This window comes from Natator depressus, chromosome 3 (assembly GCF_965152275.1).
Source record: "Natator depressus isolate rNatDep1 chromosome 3, rNatDep2.hap1, whole genome shotgun sequence".
Lineage (NCBI taxonomy): Eukaryota > Metazoa > Chordata > Testudines > Cheloniidae > Natator > Natator depressus.
In genome coordinates this window covers 114,474,045-114,487,754 of record NC_134236.1, presented here as the reverse complement: position 1 = coordinate 114,487,754, position 13,710 = coordinate 114,474,045, and the positions used below count along the sequence as shown (strand labels likewise).

The 13,710-nt window shown below is 39.6% G+C and overlaps 1 protein-coding gene across 4 annotated transcripts in view; it reads right to left on the bottom strand.

The window, feature by feature from the left end:
• PLEKHG1 (pleckstrin homology and RhoGEF domain containing G1) overlaps positions 1–13,710 on the bottom strand; it is a 215,895-nt gene that overhangs the window by 7,913 nt on the left and 194,272 nt on the right. For all 4 annotated transcript variants that reach the window (XM_074948609.1, XM_074948610.1, XM_074948611.1 and 1 more), the window contains 7 exons: positions 11,332–11,365; positions 10,001–10,096; positions 7,544–7,582; positions 6,323–6,345; positions 5,220–5,438; positions 3,576–3,692; positions 644–2,330 (listed from right to left, as the gene is read on the bottom strand). In XM_074948609.1, the coding sequence (XP_074804710.1) occupies positions 644–2,330; positions 3,576–3,692; positions 5,220–5,438; positions 6,323–6,345; positions 7,544–7,582; positions 10,001–10,096; positions 11,332–11,365 (2,215 nt within the window). The remainder of the gene's footprint in view (positions 1–643; positions 2,331–3,575; positions 3,693–5,219; positions 5,439–6,322; positions 6,346–7,543; positions 7,583–10,000; positions 10,097–11,331; positions 11,366–13,710) is intronic.

Sequence of the window (13,710 nt, the reverse complement as noted above, 5' to 3'; positions counted from 1 at the left end):
ATGGAAAAATTTCTCACAGGAAACTTCTGTTATTCCGTCCACAGTGCAGGTGCTCTAGAAAGGGGTAAAGACTGAGACTTTTTCTTCCTTGACCCCAACCCCATGCTTGCAAGCAACAAACAGGAAGTTTCTATAAAAGGAGCTGAACCTGGCTTCTGTGATGGATGGTATTCTACTGCTCAAGGGAGCACGGAGAAGGAGTGACTAGGCCCCCTTCTCAGCTGAAATCTGCAGACCCCCCTAAGCAAAAAAAATTTTATTTAAAAGAAATTGAATGCCCAGGATCACACTTCTACTCCCAGACTATCCTGAACCAACCTGTCCTGTGAAAGCAAGATGGCGGACATTGGTCCATTCTTTCCTCTTCTCTTCTATGAACGAATGGCAAAATTTTGTTCTTAATATAGAATTGCATTTATATCCTTTTTGCATTAAAGTTACATAAAGAACTCAATTTAATCTCAGTGGTAACACATTAAAGGTAATACGGTCATCATCATCATCCAACTGGTGGATCAAGAGGTGATCAGGGTTATAGCATTTTAAATCAATACGTAAATTTCACCAGAACATTATTAAAGAAATCTATTGGGGGAAGAAGGGGTGGGGAGAGAGATTAAGGAGGACAATATTTTTAACATACCAATGGCAGGACCACCTTGTTTCTTCTCCTCCAAAATGGCTGCAAGATCTTTGTGCCTCAGTTTCTGTTGCTGGCTGGATGGCTGTTCCTGCTCTGGACTTTTTACCTTCAAAAGCTGATTGGCCTTCTTAATTTTTTGACTGTATTGCCTTGCCATCATAAAGACTCTGTTTTTTGTTTTATCCACAATATCCATTTCATTGTCAGTGCTCTCTGTATGTGCATTGGATAAAATACTATTGGCAGATTCATAAGGGCTGTCTATAAAAGGCAACTCACTGGAGAAGGAAGATCTGTTAAGACTCAGAAATGAATTATCTTTCGATGATGTTGCTTCATCAAATCTGAGACTGGCCTCACTTAATCTGGCTACCCTGTGTTTCAAAGTTTTACGGAAAACAGGCGTTTCTGGCAGTGAGAGTGTGGAAAGTGAATATTCCACATCTTTACTCAGTTCAGGAGTACTTCCAACATGGAGTCTTTCCTGCATGTCATCTTTACAAACAGGAAAGGCTGCCAGGACATGGTCTCTTGTCTTTTCTTCATTCTTCTTGATGTAATTCTCCAGGTCATTCCAGATCTCATCTACTTCTTCAGATAATTTATCAGCTGCAGACTTGTGGGAGAGGGAATCAGAGTTGGAGGAGCTATCTACTAAGCTCAAATAGTCATTATCTAAAGGAACATGATGATATGGACTTTCATCTTCACTGAACTGGAGACTCTCTTCAGAAACAAACTGCCTTAGATTATCACAACATGCAAAGTCCGTTTCCAGGCCCAAAAAACTCCTCCTTTTAGAGCATTTAAGGCGGTTACATTTGAAATTCAACAGTGGTGGTTCTGGAAGCACTATGGTGTCATAGATGTTCTCCTCAACAATCCTGAGCTCATGTGAACTTAAAGTTGGTGCCTCTCTTCTGAGTAGCATTTCATCTTTACTAGCAAGAATGGAGGTCCTATTTTGATTTGCCTGCCTTTTTTCAGAGGCTGCTTCCACCAAGCTGCTTTTGTTTTGGCTTTTGTAGAGAGTGTCTCTAGTAGATCTTTGGGGACCGTGACCAGACTCTTCCCTTCTAGTCAGACTCATCAGTTTTAAATCTTCGTAACTTATATTATCATAGACATGCTCTATATCATCAATGGTCAGCTCTTCTGAAGATTCTGGGTAAGGATTGATATTGCCCACATCAGTTCCAGAACTACTTTTCACTTCCCTTTGGGAACCATGCTGGACAAAGTCATTGACTCTACGTCTTGCATTATTTGGGCAAGAGTTACTTTCACCAGCACTACTTGCCCGTCTAACAATTCTATGACGACTGGAGCCAGAGATCTCATTTTGATTAATTAATCCCACATGCCAACTGCATGGACGACCTGAAGCGCCCTTCTCTTCACACACAATTGAATTTGAATTGGATGTAGATACCGATGGTACAAACATCTGATAATCATCATCATCATCTTCATTCTCCTGAGGCGGCCGTCTACTAGGAAACAAGGCTTGTCTGATCTGATGGTCAGTCCAGATGTTTCTCTCAGTGGTAGTTCCCCCCAGGATATCCATGATTAGTGAGTTGTTCTGCGGTGTGCTAAACTGTCGAGATGGCTGCCTAGCAGAACAGGAAAAGGAAAGGTCTGTATTCAGCTGGGTAGATTCTTCATCTGAAGGATCTTTGGAGCTCTGTGGAGATTTGAAATACACAGTTTTGTTAGTCTCTCTCTCTGCAGTAATATCCTTGGTACTGAGGACTATAACCTTGACCCTAATGCTGTGCAGTGTGGCGCCTGGCAGAGGAATATAGAACAATCTGGCTCCATTGTTTCAGCCCTATTGTCACCCCTTGCAAACTGAGGTGGATGTGTAAAACTTTGCCACCCCCCACAATCCTTTCCGCTATCTAGCAGTTGAATATATAAGTATGATTCTCCCCCCTACATATAGGAGGACTTTAATGGGGTGGCAATAAGCAGGGAAGACTGATCCCCTTAGTCATCTCTTCCCCTGAGCAATATGTATCGGGGTCCCCTAAGTTCACATCACAGGGCATGGCCTTGGAATTAAAATATAATATAATTAATATAAATTAATCACAGCTCACTACAGAAGGTAAACTTTTTTTCCCATGATAGTTTCATCATTTTATGACTCTTCACTGGATTCTTTCCAAAATATCAATGACTTCATTTTTAAGAGGTGGCCAAAACTTTGCAAAGTATGTCAAGGACGTTCTAAAGCTGCATGGGCTTGATCCTGCATGTTACTTAATACCCTGAGAGATGCTGCACACCCTAAGCTCCCACTGACTTTATGCTTGAAGAATTAAGAATATACTTTAGTGCTTTGCTGAATCAGGCCTTTCATGGGACTTTGATACTCATTACCTTGCAGGACTGAGTCCTTTAAAAGAAAGTACAGTACCATCTACCAGCCTCCCAATATTACATCAAGCTGTTTTGTAATAGCATCAGATTAGTGGGTGTATCTAGTAATCATCATCTTCAGACAGAAGATTCTGCACTAAAATGTTTAGTATTTATTTTTAGACAATAGGATTAAAATTTAAATTAAATAACGTAAAACTGTAGTGCATACAAAATAGCACTTTGGAGTGATAATTTTATTAGTGTTCCTTTACATTAAAACTAAGTAAATGTTCATTTTCTTTTAAGATCACATATTGTGAAATACCTGCAGTTTGTTGGAGTCATTATTTTTACAGATTTTACTTCTTACTCTTTTAAAGTGTATTTAAGCTTTAGGGAAAGCATTTCTGAGCAGAAGACATTACTTAGATATGACAATTTTAGTTTTATCTACATCTGTCCATTTAGAAAGATACATATAGATGCCTATGACATAGCTATGATACACAGAGATGTAACAAAATGAGAGAGAATCAGGCCTGACACATTTAGTTTTAAATACCTGCATTTCACATTTGTTGAGATTAACACTTCTTCGCTTTTCAACATTTTCAGCAGCTTGGCTATTAAGTCTTTTTCTACCTCCTTTTGGTTTTTGCTGTGAATTTTGTTGTGTGCCCTGTGATTAAAAAAAAATAAAGGGTATATTATGATCTATGGTTCTTTGAAAAGCAGTGTATTTAGTCACAGCCAAATGTGGGAAATGCCAGAGTTCAACATGAAGCAACTAAATCAGAATTTGCCGTGGAAGAGACATTTTCTTGTGCTATCCCTTTTGTGTTGCTAGATATCAGAGACCGCATTCATTACAGAATGTTACTTGCCTCCAGAATTCACAATAAAATTCTCAGAACAATGCAGTTTACCATGGCCTGGCAGGCAGCAGGCTCAGGGAGGAGTTTTCAGAGTGGGCTCTGTTATAGCACGTTCTTACCAGAGCACCCTCTGTAGCACAACCACCTTTCGGCCTTAGTTTCCCAGCTGCTCTTCCACTGCTCCACCCAGCCTCCAACACCTTTCTGGGTTGTAGAACTTAGCCCTCCAGCTAGGTCGCTTATAGATCTATACCTGCTGGGCACTCAAAGTCCAAAACAAGTACAAAATAAACTCTTCCCTTTCTTCCGGAAGATCCACAAGTCCTCCCTAGCCCCTGGCCCTAGCCAGCCTTCTCTCTGACAGTGAGAGCCCTACGTCAGCTCTCTCTCTCTGCCTGCTCCTTCCAAGCCTCTCCCTGGAAATCTGCCTCCAGCTCCAGGTGGTTCAGTTTAGGCTAACTGGACCTTCAGCAGCCCATTAACCCCTTCCTTCCATGCTTGGAGGCTTGTGTGCCCCATTGCAAACTTCTTCATATAATGATGAGTAGCTCAATTTAAAACCATGAGTGCCTAGACATATCTCCAAATAACATATCTGGCCACTCAAATTGGTATTTAAGACTACTGGATGGGTATTTATGTTCCCTAGCATAGATTAGAGCAACCAACTGTGGGATTTGGACACCTTATTAATATGTCCACATTTAAAAACTGGGGCCTACAGTCATTCAGAACAGCTGCACATGCATGAAGATATCCCGTAGAGTGGAAAGGATACCATCTGTACAATGAACATAATGGTAGCCAATCACTTTCTTTAACAGTATAAATTAAGCGCATACAGTGACAAGCACCAGAGCAATAAGAAGATAGTCCTGTACAGTGAGTAAAAATAGCAGCATTTACATCAAAGGCAATCTGGAGGAGTAGAAAAGACTGAGTAAAAACAAACTTTGTCGGCATAAGCGCCCAGGTCCTCTGCATGGGGTGAATTTCACCCCCAGAATGTAGTCCAGAAAGAACTCAGTTCCTTCCTCTCTTGGATTGCAACAAAGGATTGATGATGTCTAAATGCAAATGCTTATTTTGGATGTTGCTGTCATTATGGCTACAGTGTTCCACATTTGAAACTCCTAAAACTCTACCACCAAAGCTCAATGAATATTTGGGATACATCCCATGGCTTAAGCAACAATACTTAGAAGCAGCAGCAGCAAGCAATATCTCTACACCTTTAAATGGGCATTAGTACAACATTTACTCTGCCACATGATAGTTTTGTGAATACATTTATGCCCCCCCACCCCACACACACAAAGCAAAGAGATTACCTGTTCACACTCTTCCTCATCATCAGCATCTATCTGTTCTGTAGCACATGGGTGGAGATTTTCATCTTGATCACTGCTGTAGGCTGGTTCAATGGACCCTTGAAATTCATTCACAAGCCCACTGAGATTCAATGAACCTTTTTTCCTGGAACTGAGCAGGGCTTCACTTGATCCCAGTTTGGCAGCCTGAGAAAGTCGGGCTCCTTCAATACTGCTCCGCTAAAAAAAAAAAAAAATTTAAGTAGCCCCTTTGTGTGTATTTTAACATGCCATGATCAACATTTATTTATGCTTCACAATAAAAATCACAAACAAAGCCCCAAAATACAACATAAGTTTTTGCTGCATTCATCTGTACCTAAGGGAAACATAAAAGAAAAGAACTTGAATTGATCACTAAGCTTTCCACCTGTGATATATAGGGATCATATGATATACTCTGTAAAAGGACTGTGAAAAATGGCATAATGGTGTTTGATGCTACTGTGTCTCAATGATGCCAGATAAAATGTGCTCCATTTGCATGTAAAAACATTTTTCCCCTAAGTGTCAGACCTGCTAACTTAGCCTAAGATCTGAAACTCAAGACAAGTCTTTCCTGCTTCAATTAGAATGTCATTAACAATTCTTATTGCAAATGGACAATGGCTTATTGCGCGTACTCCTCCATATTGACTCGGCATGGCTAACAGGAGTAATGTGTATTACAAGCTTATTTTTGGCAGAAATGTAACGTGTGACTTGAAATGTATACAAGTAGCAGAACTGCCAAAAAAAGATGCCATCTTTGCATAGCACTTTAGTTATCCTAACTGCATTTTTAAAAGTATATTTACATTATAGATTTATTGCACTGTATCGTAAAATCTAGGCATGCAGACATGTATCAATCAAGTTCTATTCATTAGGTATCGCTGAAATAAAATTTGTACTTCTTTATAATGTTATTGGAGAGTCTCTGAAATGTATTTTTCTTGTATCCTATTTAAAACCAATAAAGCACAATACATTCTGAAAGTTTTATAGTTATTAAGTATTCTGGATTCAAACAACCCCATGTACTATTTCAATCTACTGAGATATGGAATACAAAAAGGACTTACCTTGTGCATCTCTGGACTTATTTCTGAAAATATATACAAAAATATGTACAGCATGATAAATAATCACAGAGGTGTCAGTTTGTGCCACTTTATTAATGTTACATTAATATTTCAACTCTGAATCCTGTTTTCTAAGATTTAGAATTAATTTTTTTTAGTGCTAAAGCCTTACTTTCCCCACAAATAGAATTGAATAAATAATAATTACAGTTAAAAATATTAATTTTATTGTTGCCCCTTTTTGACCTGAATGGCAGTCCAAGCCTGGGGATCTTCCAGCTGGAAACAGAAACTGATGGAGTCTGGTATGATCTTTGATGCTATCTTTATTTGCAAGGAATGTACAAAGTCCTAATTCTCCAAATGCAGGAGGAACCAACAGCAGCTAGACCCCCAAGTATCTTCAGCCAACAGCAAACCCAAAGCTCTCTAGCTTTCCCCCCCACCCCCCAATCATACACCATGCTCAGAGGCTACTGCTTGGCCTTCTTGCTTTTTGCTGTGGCCTCTCCCTCTGTTCTGTGTATTCTCATTATCTGTGTTCTGCCTCCAACCCCCGCACCTCTAACACAAATCAACACTCAACAAAATTCCTCTGCCCATTCAGTCCAGAAACTCCTGGGCAGGTTCACAAACCATTTTGTCTTAGGTTGGAGGTGGGGGGGTGGGAGGAGAGGGGGCAGCGCTTGTGATTAATTTATCCTGACAATGATGTTTATTGAAAGGTGTGTTCACACCCTGTCTCCAAGAGGTTTGTGTTACCAGTCTCTCTCGGCATAACATTATGATGAATCCCAATTAAGTTCCTGATCCTGTAAACACATGAATAACTGTATGTATGTGGGACTATTTACTTGCTTCAGTGTTTGCAGGATCAGGAACTTGGAAACATGGAAATTCAAAGATAAGGATAATACACTAACTCATTTTGCTTTCTCTGCATTGCAGTTTTCTCAAGGCTGAGGTTGCATACTATGGACAAGATAGGCAGCTGATGTAAATCAGTGCAACTCCATTACCTTTAACTACATCAGTTTACAAAAGCTGAGGGTCCAGCTCTACAAGTGCTGTAAACTAAGCACAATGGGAAGAGTCATGAAGAAGATGATAGCACATCTTTGAATTCCATTCTGTTAGTTTACCTAATTTATGGTATGTACTGCTTAGCGTGTTGATTTTTTACTGTTAATAGCATATATTATTAGATACAATATAACTTACCACTTGGCTTCATAACTTTATGGACTCTGGATGAAGGTTCTGAAAAGGATACACATAGTTAACGCTACAGTGTTCCAAAGAAAGTTACTGGTATCTTGGCCAACATTTTAAAAAATGCATGCCAAAATTTAAGCTCCTGAGTCCATACATAGGGACCTTGGGTTGGATAATGGAACTTGTGCTCCTAAATCACGCAGGTCATTTTGAAAATCCTGTCCCTTAGGAACTAGCATGGTTTGCATAAGTACTGAGCACACAACTGAAGTCAATGTATGAGTTTGAAATCAGTGGGAGTTGCTTAGCATTTCTGAAAATCAAGCCACTTGTTTAGGTGCCTAAATTTGTACTTAGGAGCCTAATTTGAGGCCTCCACTTTTGAAAATCTTTGTCTAAATTGCTGGAGATTTATTGCTCTGTTAGAAACATTTGGTGAGATTTGTAGTTTAGTGTAGGTTGAAAGTATAAGTATTGAGTGTTCCAAACAGGACCATTCAGTTACTATTTCACATTGTCAATGTAATCTTACCTTGGAAACATTATATAGAAGATTCTGCTTGAAAAACAACTGAAAAACTTTATTGACTTGATTGTTTCTCAGTGGTAATTGTTGCTTTATGTTAAGTCACTATATCAATATTCCTGCAAACTATACTTAAATGACTTGGTACAAACTGAATATTACATTTCTCTGATCTACTTGATCACTGTCTCTTAATATTTAATTAAGTAGTTGAAGATAGACATAATAAAAAGTTAGGATGCAAAACTGGTCAAACTATGTAAACATTTTAACTGCAGCAAGAAAAACAATAAATAACCAGGAAAGGTTATTAAAGATGAAAAAAGACCAACAGTACCATTTATCAAATCTCTAGCCTTCAGAAGGCTGATAGGATTCTGATTTTAAAACAACAGGCTAAATGTAATTAAGGTATTAATTATTCACCTTTTTAAAAAATAAGCATGTCAGTGTTACATAAAGTACTTGGCTTTCTGATATATGCATAAATAAATAAATACACACCCACAAACATCCATTGTTTTTTAAAGTGTGCAGTTTGGATTTTATGGTAACATAATAAAATCAAATGGCACATATACCATAAGACTATCAAAACAACCTGTTAAAAGATACCTGTATTTTTTCTCTATCCAATCCATGAGTGTTTTACTATGGCTTTAAAATCTCACTTTGCCATGACACTTGGCAATATACATCCTGGAAATATGCAGCTTCATTTGAAACCCACTGTCACCTCACGAAAAAATTTAGCTGTAAGTAATGTATGTGTGTCTCTCTCTCTCTCTCTCACACACACACACCCCTCCCTACCTCAAGAGAGGCATCTATCACTTTCAAATATACTCGGCACTGAAAAGACTCAAGTTCAGTTGTTTTTTTGAAATTTTAGTTTAGTTTAATTTTGGGCACATTCCTACTTTTCTTCTATGTTCAGTAGATAGATATAATATTTTGTCTTTCTATAGTACCTTCTAAGAATCTCAAGTTACCCCTCAAACATTAACTAACTTTTACAGTACCTGTGTGAAGTGAGCAGTATTAAATCCCACTGTATAAACTGTATGAGATTAAGTGACAAGCTTAAGGTTACTATGGTACAGTCAGGAATGGAACCCAGGTCTTCTGGTTCCCAGTCTTGTGTCTTATAAACCACAGAGCTTTCTCCTCATCATTCTCCAAAAACCTCTTAAACTAGGCTAATAGCTTGTGAGGAAAGACAAAAAAAACCCAAAAACCCATACATACTTTATTATGTGTTTGAGTGTATGTGTTTTGAGTTTGAAGGAGCAAAACTGATAACTAGAACAAACTGGAAAATTTTCCAGTGGACCATTTTTCTGCCAGAAAATCCCATTTGTACCATTCAGTGGGAATGTCCAATTACTACAGAAACAAGGCAGGTTTTCCCATGGAAACCTGCCTGCCAACCAGGTTTTGAAACCTGCCAGCTTGCCTGCCCAGCTCCACAGGAACCTGGGTTCCCAGCTCCTCAGCAGCCAGCCAGCCAGCCTCCTGGTTCCTCCTCAGTAGCCTGCCCCCTGCTGTTGTTAGCCCAGGAACAGCGCTGCTGGACAGGGACCTGGAACAGTATTTTTCCATCACGGAATATTCCCTTTTGCCAGAAATTCTGAGATTTGAGGTTTTGTTCTGATTCAGAATGAAACAAAATCTCCAACACTCAGAATTTCTGAAGAGATGGATGGTGCTTTCTGGCCGGCTCTACTGATAATTTTAGATTAGGAGTTACCTACTGATTGCAAACAAACATGACAATACATTTCAGTTTTAAAACAGCAATCAGTGGAGGGCATTTTCTTTTCACATAATGCCTCTTACAGTAACTCAATCTTTGCCCCCTTCCATGCTATGTATAATTTGAAAACATTTAAATACATTTTCCTTTAGCTTTCTTTGACAGTACGCATTTTAATCACCTGACTTCCTTCTCACCCTCCGTGGGGTAAGACCTTCTTTAGAATTATATGATGCTTTCATTTCTCCCTCTGGAGTATAGTGGAATCCTGGATGATCTATAAAATAATCAGAGGCATCAATAAACATTAAGTATTATTTGATGTGTCACATCAGCACTTCTGGGAAGGGTTTACCTTCATTTTGTGTCTTACATTGTGGAACGTACTTTGTCAGAGCTGCACAAATAACTGATAATGGTAGCTGTTGTAGTGTTACCAATTAGCTACTGAAAAAACATTACATATTTAATACTACTTTACCAATGGATTGCTAACACAACAATATTGTTGCACAATTACTATGTCTAACTTAATCTGGATGTGTGTACTGCAGTCACAGTCAGTGCCCTCCTGTTCCATTTCCCACAAAAAAATATGAGTCTGCTCTGCTCCAAGGTTTCCTGGGCATTTAGCTATATTGTGTTTAAATCTATAATTGGAGTGAATTTTACTAACTTACCAGAGATTTCTAATAACATAGGGGACAGGGAGAGCTGGTCAGACCATATCATTAGTAAAAGCAGAAAGCAAGAGAGATAAAAAAAGACAGGGTACAGAGGGGATTGGGCTCATCTTCGAATGTTAGCAATATCTTAGGCTAACATTACCTAACTCTGGCGTGGGATGGACACACACATGCACACACACCCCTCAAAACCTCTCCTCAGGGAGAGAACTCTGGAGGAAAGGGAAACTCTGTCAGGGTCCCATTATGGGGTTTTCTTGAGGTGGTTCTTTGGGTGCAATTGCCTCCTGTGGAATACCCTACAATTCTACCCTCATATCCTCCTAGTCTGCAAGAGGGCAAGGCCATCCACGAGGAAGCCTCATACCTCCCCGGTGGCTCTGTCTGGATTCCAGACTGCTATATTACCAGAGAATCCCTAGTAGCAGCTCCCCCATGATGCCTGCTTTCATAGGTTTGCCAGCGTGCAGAAGAGACAGAAGTATGAAAGCCTCAAATGGCATTTAACTTATTCTCAGCTTTTCAATGGGTCCTGGCCAGGAGGAGATAACATTGCTGAAGCAGCTGACCAACCACACCCTGTCTCTGTTCAGAATAAGAAAGAGCCAGATGGAGTGGTCCATCGGAGGGCTGATCTAACCTTCCCGTTTACTATCAGCCACATCCTGTTGGTTGCTGAGTGGCCTCAACTCCCACTAATCTGCACAGGATCAAGCCTTATTTTAAAGAACATACACACAGGTTTCTTGTATTTTAGATGAAATCTAGAGAATATGTAGCTAAAGATGAATGGTTGAAAAAATTATAGTGAAAGAGAAAAACTTACGTATGGCATCCATTTCTAGAATTGCCTGCTTGGCCTGAAAGATATAAATTGTGCAAAACCAGGTCACACAATACAAATATGCTAAATAATGTCACATGACACATACAGGAGCTCAATAGTTAAAATGTATTTCTACCCAATAAACATTATAAGCAATTTTTCTTTGGTCACTTTATATACAGTTTAGATCAGGGATTCTCAAACTAGGGGTCATGACCCCTCAGGGAGTTGCAAGTATTATGTGGGGGGGTTGCAAACTGTCAGCCTTCACCCCCAAACCCCACTTTGCCTCCAGAATTTATAATAGTGTTACATATAAACAAATGTGGTTTTAATTTATAAGGGTGGTGGGGGGGTGTCACACTCAGAGGCTTGCTGTGTGAAAGGGGTCACCAATACAAAAGTTTGAGAACCTCTGGTGTGGATGGTTCCACACACTACGCATTATACTGGACTCGCATTTTACTCTTCTAAGTTTAGTAAAATAAATTTTCCAGGTAGCAAGTAACAACTGCTGCTGTTCACGGTACAGGTTCCACCACAATTTCCCTTACCACCCACCATTCCAGCAGTGCCAAGGGAGCAGTGAATGGCTACACTGTATTAGCTGGGTATCTTTCTAGTGTGAGGAAATACCAGCAGGTATGAAGCTGGCATACCTGATTATATTAGCCCCTCTAGTGAGTATTTTGAGAACACATAGCCCTTTGGCTAGATTTGGCTTGGCAGACAGACCCTTATGGGATTGTTATCAGCTGGTGGAATTTAGAGCAGCCCAAAGGCTGCTCCAACCTCTGCTGGGACCAGCACACAACTGACATCAGAATCAGGGAGCTGTACTAATTCTCTAACAGCTCCTCCCACTACCTACCGCATCTGCTGTGTTCAGAATCTTAAACATAATTTGGGGATTCTAAATATATGTCCATTTGAATGTGAATGCTTTCTGGAATCTTGAGAGTTATAACAAAAAAAAAAAATCCAAAAAAATTAAATTGGAAAACTACTCATTTGTTAAGAGGGAGAAAATTTATTGTGTGCCATGAAAAACAAGTATCAACATTGCTCCCGCTAAGCAATTTCTAACCAGATTTATTTTTTAAATTTCCTACCAGATTTATTTTTTAAATTATTTTTTGGATGTCATCTGCCCTAGAGACAAGAAGTACCACCAAAATTTAATATTTTATTACTGTTTAAATAGCAAAGTCAATATCCCAAGACTTTTCCTGTGTTAATATATTTCTAAAGAAAAAAATACCATTGGACATATAAGCCAAAAAAATAAAAATACATAAATAAATAGCTTAGAGTGTTTGCATTGATAAGGATGCAGTTCAGTTATTTTCCACTAGGTGTCATGAATTGACTACCACTAATATGTGAAAAGATGCGGGGGAGGGAAGGTGGAGGGGAATCAGCAGGTGAGAGTAGACAATAGATATTTATTTTATTTGAAAAAAGAAAAGGAGTACTTGTGGCACCTTAGAGACTAACCAATTTATTTGAGCATAAGCTTTTGTGAGCTACAGCTCACTTCATCGGATGCATTCAGTGGAAAATACAGTGGGGAGATTTATATACACAGAGAACATGAAACAATGGGTGTTACCATACACACTGTAGGGAGAGTGATCAGATAAGGTGAGCTATTACCAGCAGGAGAGCCGGGGGCGGGGGAACCTTTTGTAGTGATAATCAAGGTGGGCCATTTCCAGCAGTTGACAAGAACATCTGAGGAACAGTGTGTGGGGTGGGGGGGAGGGGGAAGGGGGGGGAATAAACGTGGGGAAATAGGCTTGAATGGAGACTGGGAGTGGATGGGTCCTTAAACAAAGTAAAACTAAGTTAATTGTATCCAGTTTGCAAATTAATTCCAATTCAGCAGTCTCTCGTTGGAGTCTGTTTTTGAAGTTTTTTTTGTTGAAGAATTGCCACTTTTAGGTCTGTAATCGAGTGACCGAAGAGATTGAAGTGTTTTCCGACTGGTTTTTGAATGTTATAATTCTTGACGTCTGATTTGTGTCCATTTATTCTTTTACGTAGAGACTGTCCAGTTTGGCCAATGTACATGGCAGAGGGTCATTGCTGGCACATGATGGCATATAGCACATTGGTAGATGTGCAGGTGAACGAGCCTCTGATAGTGTGGCTAATGCGATTAGGCCCTATGATGGTGTCCCCTGAATAGATATGTGGACACAGTTGGCAACGGGCTTTGTTGCAAGGATAGGTTCCTGGGTTAGTGGTTCTGTTGTGTGGTGTGTGGTTGCTGGTGAGTATTTGCTTCAGGTTGGGGGGCTGTCTGTAAGCAAGGACTGGCCTGTCTCCCAAGATCTGTGAAAGTGATGGGTCATCCTGCAGGATAGGTTGTAGATC